The 11033-nt window shown below is 40.7% G+C and overlaps 1 protein-coding gene across 1 annotated transcript; it reads left to right on the top strand.

Moving 5' to 3' along the window:
• The first annotated feature begins 640 nt into the window (after positions 1–640).
• On the top strand, positions 641–8363 carry LOC137241856 (uncharacterized). The gene is made up of 6 exons (XM_067769229.1): positions 641–679; positions 1245–1471; positions 1856–2057; positions 2142–2310; positions 2380–2900; positions 7470–8363. The coding sequence occupies exons 1-6, from the start codon at positions 641–643 to the stop codon at positions 8097–8099; spliced, it is 1788 nt and encodes a 595-aa protein (XP_067625330.1). The 3' UTR covers positions 8100–8363.
• The last annotated feature ends 2670 nt before the right edge of the window (positions 8364–11033 follow it).

Here is an 11033-nt window from a genome sequence, read left to right as displayed (position 1 = left end):
AATCGTGAGCAATTCTAATGCAGAATAGTAAATTTTCATTTCCACATACATACAAGAAAAAAATTCTTGTTACAGTGCTTATATGGATCTACTTACAAAATACATACCATTAAGATTTATTATCCAAAATTGAAAAAAAATGATTAGAAAATTCGGTGTAAAAAACGGCTATGTGTGCAATAAAATACCCATCCATGGTCTCCATTAATTATTGTGACGGAGGTGTGTTTGCAGCAGCAAAGTGAACCCAAACAGTGTAGGTCGTGGTGAGTGTTGTTCGTACATGCATGCATGGAGTACTCGCGATTTTTGCAGGGTATATGTTTCGCGTTATTAACAAAATCGTCCCAAATTTTATGAATTAACAGATCGCTACGACTCTGCAAAAATCGCGAGTACTCCATGCATGCATGTATGGAGTACTCGCTATGGACCAACCGAGTGCTCCAAAATTAACCACAATTCATACAAAAAATATGGTCCAATTAACATTGCGATGTCCTAGGACTGGACCATATACTCCAGCTCCGCATTACATCAGAGTAATCCATGGAGCACCCACAGCCCAATAAACATCGTGTAGTGATTACAATCGTTAAAAACGAACAATGCTCGGCCTACAATATGTTCGTGTAGAAACATGAGTTGGTCCATTGCTGCATTACAGTTGGGTATAATGGTAAGTACTCCAGTGGACCACATTATCCAACGATTTTTGCAGGGGAACGACAAAGCACCCGAACGTGTGATCAAAGAAAGCACTACAGAAATTATTGCCGGCGGGGCCGTATTCTACAATCCAGTACAAGAATTTAATCGTGATTTAAGTATTTCAGTACTTAATGTATCAAAGCGGTTGATAAGAGAGCGGGAAGCGGCGGCGCATAAAAATGCACAAATTACAAACGAAAGCAATGCTAATGACAAGAAACCATACACGGCTGGTGTAAAATACGACGATGGACTGCGAATATTGGAAGCGCTTGCTGCAACAGGTTTACGTAGCATACGTTATGCAAAAGAAGTAGCAGGCGTGCGTGAAATTGTTGCAAATAATCTATCTAAGGTGGCAGTAGATTCCATTAGCGTAAATATGCGACACAATGGAGTGGAACATTTAATTGTGCCAAGCGAAGGGTATGCAATGTAGGTTTCATATACGAATCAATAGCTAGTGATTTAACTGTAATAATAATAAAATTCGCAATAGGACTCTCATGTACCTTTCAACTTCATATGAGAAGCGTTTGGATGTTATAGACCTAGATCCTTATGGTTGTCCGAATCGCTTTCTGGATGGCGCTATACAATCACTGACGAGTGGGGGTTTATTACTTGTAACTGCGACTGATATGGCTGTGCTGGCTGGCAATACGCCTGAAGCTTGCTATGCCAAATGTAGTTCAGTGCCTTTGCGTATGAAATGCTGCCATGAGATGGGATTGCGTATACTATTGCATTGCATTGAAACGCACGCTAATCGTTATGGAAAATATATTGAGCCTCTTTTGAGCATTTCTGCCGATGTTTATATACGCGTATTTGTGCGTGTGCATAGTAGTCAAGCGAAGTGTAAATATAGCATGAGGTTGGTATACAGCATTTTGGCCTTTTACCACAATCCAATTACATACCATATCTTTATATTATGAACACAGCAAACAATCAATGATATTTCAATGCACTGGTTGTGATACCTATACGCTACAGCCTATGGGTATTGTTAAAAGCAAGATCTCAGATAAAGGCAATGCGGAAGTTAAATGCGGTATATATGCGGTAATATATACCTATTATTAAAAATTAATACAAACAATATTTTCAACATTTTTTCTCGATTTACGAACACATTTAGAAAGGCTACAACGCCTGCTAAAGAGCCGGTATCTTGCCAACGCTTTGGCTTGGATTTAGAGGAGGATCTACAAACTTTGCTAGAAGCACGCGCAGCTCCTCGTGTAGTGAATATGGATCAACACGAAAGTACCGTTGCTGTTAGCGGAAATGCAATGAACAAAATATTTGAAATGGAGTATGATGAAAATAAATCCAACAATGCAAACACTATAAAGAGGATTCCTTATAATTTTTAAACGAAGGCATCTTGTGACGAAACTATATTCGAATGCCAACAGCAACGTACGTCTGATGAAAGTTTTATGGCTTTGGAAAAAATGTGTGATAAAACAGCATCTGATCCTGACAGCACACTATTTAAGTACATACATAGCGAGAACAAGGATATGGTTATAGAAGATGCTAAAAAGCGCAGCGCCGATGGAAACTATTTTAAAACCCCTTGTAAACAAGGTAAGTGAATATACAACATATTGAAAGTTGATAAGATTGTGTGGTTTAAATTTAATAATATAATATTAGAACTACAAGAAATAGATGAAGAAGCACAATCATTGCAACGTCTATTGCATGACTTATGCGTACAGGAGCAGCATCAATTGGATAATGAAACTCCTTTAAAAAGTATTGATGTAACACTCCTAGAAGATATTGAAGCGCCATCTAAAATGTGGGACTCCACAATAGTGGGCGATACCACTTTACAAACTTTACCTTTGAAAATGGTGAGACTTCTCAGACCATCTACTATACTAGAGGAAAATTGCGAAGATCAGTCTAATAGTTCTTTGGGTGGTGATGATGTATCATCACACATAAGCTTTCAAAGCGCTCAAAAAGGCAGTGAAACTTCAGCGACAACAAGCTGTTATGAAACAGCACATGACACCACAGGCGCAAGTGCACCCAGGAAAGTTTCACATTATACCCAAAGCGAGTCCTCCGAAGAATCGCATGAACTGGAAAAAAGTATAATATTGTCACGGATATTGGCATCGCTGAGCTGTACCATCACTAAGGCGATGCTAAGGCCATGCCAAGCAGTATTTACGTCAATAATCAAATCATGTATACACATATATAAGGCAGCCGAAAGAGATGACACACACAGATGCATTTACTTATGCGCCTATGTATCCGCGAGAGACTGTAAACTACAAACATTCACATCAATAATTCAATCATTATGTATCTACATAAACGAATAAATAATTGCGTCTACACATATGTACGTCTACGAGCAGCGGAGCGGCAATGCACAAATACATGCATATATCTTATCTCAGTTTTCACAAGAGAGGGCAATAATTTTTGCACGTATTTGTGGCTGGCGATTTTGTAGCCCAAATAACTAGTAAGTTCTGGAAATCGAAGAGCCTAGAAGTATGCAGCGTAAACTATAAAAGCGGGGCAGGCGAGTAAGAAGTAATTCAGTTTGAGTTGAGCAATCAATCAGTTATTGATTAAGCACGCGATCTGGCGGCCAATAGTAGAGTTTAATTTGAGTTATCAATCAGTTTGGTTATTAAGCCAGCGAGTAGCAAAGTATAAGTGTTATTGTGAAGTACTTTAATAAAGGCCATTTTTTCATTATTCAATATTGGAGTTATTTATTCAACAGTTTAGCGATACGAACTTAGCAGAGGATTGCAAATAAGAGGATTTGCAAGCAAATTCGTTACAATTGGTGTCAGAAGAGGAATTGTTAAATAAATTCCAGAGGACAACAAGGACATGGCAAAGTTCAGTGAATTGAAGATCCAGCAACTAAAGAAGGAGTTGGAGAGCCGTGGATTGAATACAAGCGGCGTTAAACTTGAACTTCAGGCACGGCTACTAGAGGCAATGGAAGGAGAAGGAATTGATGTGGAAGAGTATGACTTTCATCTTGATGGCGAGGAAATAACAAAAATCGAAGAAACACCGCAGACAATGGCGAACATAGACTTGAACATGATTTTGGCTGCAATATCTGCTCAAACATCGACAGTGGCTTCTCAACTGGAATCGCAAAGGACAGATATAACATCTCAACTGGCATCTCAACTAGAAGAACAGAAAACGTATATGTCATCTCAACTAGAAGAACAGAAGACGTATATGGTATCCCAGATGGAATCACAAGAAACGCGTATGTCAGAAATGTCGACACAGATTACATCGAAGATGGAAGCACAAGAAACGCGTATATCCGAAATGTCGTCGCAAATGTCATCTCAGCTGGAATCGCAGGAGAACCGTATAACAGCGAAGATTGAAGCACAAGAGGCACGGATATCCGAAATGTCGGCTCAAATTTCAGCACAGATATCATCGCAGATCTCTGCTTAACTGGAAGAGCAAGAAGGACGTATTTCCTCGAAGTTGGAGGCGCAAGATACAAAAATTTTACAGTTTGAAGAAAAAATAGAGGCTGTACAGGATTGGCCAAGACCACAGAACCTACATGAATTGAGAAGTTTTCTTGGGCTGTGCACATATTACCGCCGATTTGTACCAAATTTGTCCAGCGTAGCCCATAGCCTCCATGAGCTTACAAGAAAAAACACAGCTTTTGAATGGAAGAAGGAGCAAGAAGTGGCTTTCCAAACATTGAAGGAGCGTTTGTGCACTGCCCCAATGTTAGCATATCCGATTCCAGGAGCAACATTTATTCTAGATACAGATGCAAGTGGATATGCTATAGGAGGCGTTTTATCACAACTGGTCGATGGACAGGAGAAGGTAGTTGCATATTACAGCCGTTCGATTGGAAAACCAGAGAGGAACTACTGTGTTACGCGGAGAGAGCTGTTGGCATTGGTAGAGTGCATTAAACATTTTCACAAATACCTCTACGGCCAGCGATTCCGTGTCAGGATAGATCACGCAGCGTTGAAATGGCTTCTGCAGTTCCGTAATCCGGAAGGACAATTGGCACGGTGGATCGAGCGACTACAAAGCTATGACTTTTCCATTGAGCATCGAAAAGGTAGTACCCATGGAAATGCTGATGCAATGTCACGAAGACCATGTAGTTTGGAATGCAAGCACTGTTCAAAGGCCGAGGCTAAAGAAGACATTATAGATGTCCGGCTAATGACTATAACGTGTACGGATGAATGGGACAAGGAACAACTAAGAAAATGTCAGCTAGAAGATACAGATCTGTCACATGTTATGCAAGGGCTCGAACGAAACGAAAGACCAAGCAGAGAGGATATGTCAGCAGAGAGTCCCATTGCGAAGTCATATTGGGCACAGTGGAACAGTTTGGAATTGATATCCGGTTGCTTGCATCGATTATGGGAGAGTGAGGATGGTCAATGCAAGAAGAAACTGATAGTTGTTCCCAGAAAGAGGATTCCTGACGTGCTCAGCGAGTTGCACAATGGTCCAAGTGGAGGCCATCTTGGAATCACGAAGACACTCGAGAAAATTAAGCAGAGATTCTATTGGGTTGGTTGCCGTCAGTCGGTCACCGAGTGGATTGCCAATTGCGAGGTATGCAACAGAGCGAAAGGGCCCAAAACCCGAAGTCGTGGCCAGATGAAGCAGTATATTTCAGGTGCACCATTTGAAAGGATCGCCATGGATGTCGCAGGTCCATTTCCTACTAGCAACCGCGGAAACAAATACGTACTGGTGGTTATGGATTATTTCAGTAAATGGCCAGAGGTATACCCAATCCCAAACCAAGAAGCAGAAACAGTAGCAGAAGTGGTTAAAAACGAATGGGTTGCAAGGTATGGTGTACCAATGGAGTTACATTCTGACCAAGGCAGGAATTTTGAATCAGCTGTGTTCCAAGAACTGTGCAAGAAGTTGGGCATTCGAAAAACACGGACAACTGCATTGCATCCTCAGTCCGATGGTATGGTGGAACGTTTCAATAGAACATTGGAGGAGCATTTAAGGAAAGTAGTCGACAAGTACCATAAGGACTGGGATACACACATATCATTATTCTTGATGGCCTACCGATCGGCAGTACATGACACAACGGTCCAAACTCCCGCAAAGGTAATTTTTGGCAATGACCTTCGACTGCCAGCTGATTTGAAGTATGGGATAGATGCCGATGCGGAGAGGAATGTCAAGAAATCCACTGATGTCTTAGAAGAAGAGCTGAGAGAGATACACGATCTGGTAAGGCAACGAGCAAAGATTATGAGTGACAAGATGAAAGCGAGGTACGATAAAGCAATTAATTCGGAAGGGTTTCAGGAAGGAGATTTGGTGCTGCTATACAACCCACAACGAAAAAAAGGTTTGTCCCCGAAATTGCAGTGTAACTGGGAAGGCCCATACAAAGTTGTAAAACGGATCAACGATGTAGTGTACCGCATACAAACCACTACCAAACCACGAACCAAAATGAAAGTGGTTCATTTGGAGAGATTAGCAGCGTTTAGATCGAGAAATTTGTCTGATCGGGACGATCAGACTTAGGTGGAGGGCAGTGTCACGGATATTGGCATCGCTGAGCTGTACCATCACTAAGGCGATGCTAAGGCCATGCCAAGCAGTATTTACGTCAATAATCAAATCATGTATACACATATATAAGGCAGCCGAAAGAGATGACACACACAGATGCATTTACTTATGCGCCTATGTATCCGCGAGAGACTGTAAACTACAAACATTCACATCAATAATTCAATCATTATGTATCTACATAAACGAATAAATAATTGCGTCTACACATATGTACGTATACGAGCAGCGGAGCGGCAATGCACAAACACATGCATATATCTTATCTCAGTTGTCACAAGAGAGGGCAATAATTTTTGCACGTATTTGTGGCTGGCGATTTTGTAGCCGAAATAACTAGTAAGTTCTGGAAATCGAAGAGCCTAGAAGTATGCAGCGTAAACTATAAAAGCGGGGCAGGCGAGTAAGAAATAATTCAGTTTGAGTTGAGCAATCAATCAGTTATTGATTAAGCAGGCGATCTGGCGTCCAATAGTAGAGTTTAATTTGAGTTATCAATCAAATAAATAAAAAAATAAATGTAAGGCGCGATAACCTCCGAAGAGATCTAAGGCCGAGCTTCTCTTCCAATTTGCGTCGTGCTCCTCTTGATTTTTCCCTACAAATTGGCCGGACGGGACCTACATGTTTTATGCCGACTCCGAACGGCATCTGCAAGGCAGATGAGTTTTCACTGAGAGCTTTTCATGGCAGAAATACAATCGGAGCGCTTGCCAGACACTGCCGAGGGGCGACCCCGTTTAGAAAAATTTTCTTCTAATTGAAAAATCTTATTTCTAAAATTTTGATGTTGATTTGCCCGGGAGTTGAACCCAGGGCATACGGTGTGATAGGCGGAGCACGCTACCATCACACCACGGTGGCAGTTTGGTTATTAAGCCAGCGAGTAGCAAAGTATAAGTGTTATTGTGAAGTACTTTAATAAAGGCCATTTTTTCATTATTCAATATTGGAGTTATTTATTCAACAGTTTAGCGATACGAACTTAGCAGAGGATTGCAAATAAGAGGATTTGCAAGCAAATTCGTTACAATATTGATAAACCTAGATAACACACTAGAGCCGCCAGCAAATGTGCATGCAACTGTGACTGAACTTATCTCCAATGATAATAAAAATATGCATGGCAGTAAAAACTATCTTCCAGTGGGTCCTTTGATGATTCTTTAGAAGTAATTGAGTTGTCGGATGATAAGTCACATGAAACGGGCGGAAATTTAAACAAAAGTGTCTTTATTAAAGAGGAGAAAGAACAACAAAAGAAGGAAATTGCAATAGAGCCAATAGCACGAAATGCGGAAAGCATGCTCAGTAATTACCATAACAAAAGTTCTATTGACTTTGAAGAATCATTTGAAAATGATAAAGAAAATCGTAGTTTGTTCAATGAGAGTACCGAAAAATCATTGCACGTCAATGATACCATGGAAGAAGTTGAGTACATGACGAAAAAAGGTATGCAGTATATGCAAGCCGCTGAACCTACAACAAATCTGGGTAATCTATCGCCAACCGTAAATGAAACCCAAATGGCGGTGAAACCATTACAGGAACGTGAAAAAACATTTACGTATTCGCCGAAAAAAGCAAAAAGCAACTGTGGCTCGCCAGCTAAAAAGTTTATCAATGGAAAACCTACAGCTGTTGTAACAGGCACTAAAGGTATGCAGGCAAGAGTTTTTATTTTTATAATCATTTGTTGGAATAATCCTAAAGACCTTGTGAAGTCATACCATATCTCATTAGAGATGTTGATGTTGTAGCGATAAAGACACTCGAAGGTTTTAGAGATTGTTAACGATGTAGATGGTCCTTTTTCGGATATAGATGCGTACACTCCGGTAACAAGCACTATTATCCCCAGTGCATTAGGGGGCTTAGAATATAGACGCGGCAGGTGTGCCTGTTGGAGGAGGCGACTAAAATACCAAATTGATTCAAGGGGTTGCCAGCGCAATATATAGATACTACAACCCAATTGTCAACTTCCCCTAAGCATGGTGCACCCTGTTTCTTTAACAACTGGAGCTCTGGCGACCTCATAACTTTTGGGGTGAGAGGGCGGAATGGCATTGAAGGTTTCATGCTGCTATAACATGTTTGCCTGTTACTTTTAGCTCATCTTGATTGCATTGCCATTTGGAGGCGATAGTTTTGAGCACAGTAGAGAATGAGGGCATACCCCAACTACAAGTAATTAAAATAAATTCAACTTTAGCACTGGTTGTTGTTGTTGTTGTAACAGTGCTTCGCCCCATCCAATAGGTCTGACTAATCACAAATTGTCATCAATATCCTCTAACGGGAGTCCAAGGAAACTTGCTGTTTCAACAGGGGTGGACCATAAGGAAACTCAAGGAACTTGGGGTGGGGAGGGAGGGATGGCCTGAAGGTTTAACGTGGCCACATAAATCGTTCCCAAGATGGTCGGGCTAGCACTTTAATGATGCTGTGTTACCGGAGCGTACCGGATCTGTATCCGGCAAAGGACCATCACATCGATAACACTCCCCAAAGCCTTCGGGGAGCAACCTTATCGCTACAACAACAACAACAACAACATAAGGAAAGGGGTGTTAGAGGCGTTGGTTCCACATTACAATTAAAGGGATGGTTGGTGTCATGTGGGGACACATTGCAAGCGAGGCATACATTTTGTATGTCGGGGTTGATTCTGGATAGGTAAGAGTTTAACCTGTTACAGTATCCAGAACGAAGTTGAGCTAGAGTGACTCGCTTTTCTCTGGGGAGTACGCGATCTTCCGCAAGTTTTGGGTACTGTTCTTTGAGTACTGGATTCACCGGGCAATTCCTAGCATAAAGGTCCGACGCCTGTTTGTGGGGCAGCATTTTGGCAGGCCTGTATTTTCTTCCAGTGAGTAACCTTTAGGCTTGGCGACCATATCGGAGACGCGTACCATGCAAACGTCTATTTATATTTACCCCAAGTACTGCCGATTTATCGAATTATATTAAATGTTTGTTACAGCTCTGGATTTTCGTTACTAGTATTCGTGCTAGTGCATGCTCTCCAAGATGTAGATCCTGATCGAAAGTCGCACCCAAAATTTCAAGGTGTAAGACAATCGGTAGGGTAATGTCATATGGTCGACATTTGGCGCGGCCATGTTTTAAATAAGATCACCGATGATTTGGTTCGTTACAATATCAGGTTTGCGAGGCGACAAAACTGGAGAGATTGGGGAGATAGCTGTTTATTTTATTACAAAGCTCATCGGTGTAGGAAACAATAGCATAGGCGTAGAAGCAATAGTGACTCCTGGTGGTAAAGGTAGATATTGATATGTAGAAGTTAAGTAGAAGTTTGAATATGAGTTTTTGAATAAGAAGTTATTGCAAAAAAAACGTTGAGGATTTTTAATATCTTATCAGGTACCTTCGTACATGTTTCTAAGAATGAAGAATAAAACCTATTCAAACCTCGCTATACTTTAACATACAATAATTTACCCCATTTTGACACAACTATCATTTTTTGATTTTATTAAATTTTATAAAATGTTTCTTCCTCTACAGTTCAATTTACTTATTAGATGGTAAAGTTGGCTTCGCATTATCTCCATCAGTAACCGTGGCAAGGTGGCCACAGCGTGACTCGGAGCGTCTCTTCAAGAGCTCTCTAGTGGTGATGGTGACAGCAGAGAAACCCAACTGTTTATAAATGTTACACTTCAAAAAGAATCAAAATATCTGCCATTGCGTCTACGGCTCAAATACCCACAGTATGTGAATGAATCGAACGCACCTAATTTTCTGCCTAACGGATAGTATACATAATTAAATCGAAAATATTGCACCAAACGAACTAGGTCTGAATACTGAAACGGTACACATATTCAAAATCGATGAGAAGGCTGTGATGATGGTAAAGGGCGAGTTGTTGAATACCATACGAAAACCACTTTGACCCATTTATATATTTGCATTACAGCTAAAGTTTTACAAACAGCAAAAATTGCTGGCGCCAAGCAATTGGAAAAGGCAGTGAAGCATTCATCACACTGTACGGATGGTGCGAAGTTAGAAACTGCTGTTGTAACTGCTGCCACCGACACAACGGTCATGGCCTGAAGGTTTAATGTGGCCACATAAATCGTTCCCGAGATGGTCGGGCTAGCACCTTAATGGTGCTGTGGTACCGGATCTGTATCCGGCAAAGGACAATCACATCGATAACACTCCCGAAAACCTTCGGGGAGCAACCTTATCGCTACAACAACAACAACAACACAACGGTCATCTCTACATCGCCGAGTAGCGGCTCGTCCGACTATCTATCGAAGACAGTATAATCATATCTTTTGCCAACAGAAGTTAGCGATGTGCTTGCACAGGAAAAGATATCAATTGAACCCAATTAAGAAAATTTATTTATTATTAAAGTACTTACTTTTCTTTATATCAACAGTATTAATTTAAGTTGCAATTTCATGTACATATATAATAAGGGATGTGATACGATTGCTGCCGGAATTAGATTTGAAACCAATCAATACTCCTTCTATGGGTTGCAGAATTATTGCTTGAATGATTAGATTTAGAACAATAATAAGTCTGACTCAATTACTAGTCGTACATTTTTAAGTTCATCAATTACGACAGCAATCGGATTCCACGACACCTTTGAATATTCTTGATCTGAAAAAAGAGTAAACCTAATCTGAATTTCTACTAAG

The sequence above is a fragment of the Eurosta solidaginis genome, chromosome 2 (assembly GCF_040869045.1).
Source record: "Eurosta solidaginis isolate ZX-2024a chromosome 2, ASM4086904v1, whole genome shotgun sequence".
NCBI classification, from domain to species: domain Eukaryota; kingdom Metazoa; phylum Arthropoda; class Insecta; order Diptera; family Tephritidae; genus Eurosta; species Eurosta solidaginis.
The sequence above is the reverse complement of the archived record's forward strand: the minus strand, read 5'-3'. Positions and strand labels throughout refer to the sequence as shown.

Bases quoted from the DNA above. Each gene is read 5' to 3' on its own strand.
- LOC137241856 (XM_067769229.1), top strand. From the start codon at position 641: ATGAGTTGGTCCATTGCTGCATTACAGTTGGGTATAATG. The intron at 2,058-2,141 runs GCAAACACTATA...CAACAGCAACGT, and splicing joins ATGAAAATAAATCCAACAAT to ACGTCTGATGAAAGTTTTAT. The intron at 2,311-2,379 runs GTAAGTGAATAT...ATATAATATTAG, and splicing joins TAAAACCCCTTGTAAACAAG to AACTACAAGAAATAGATGAA.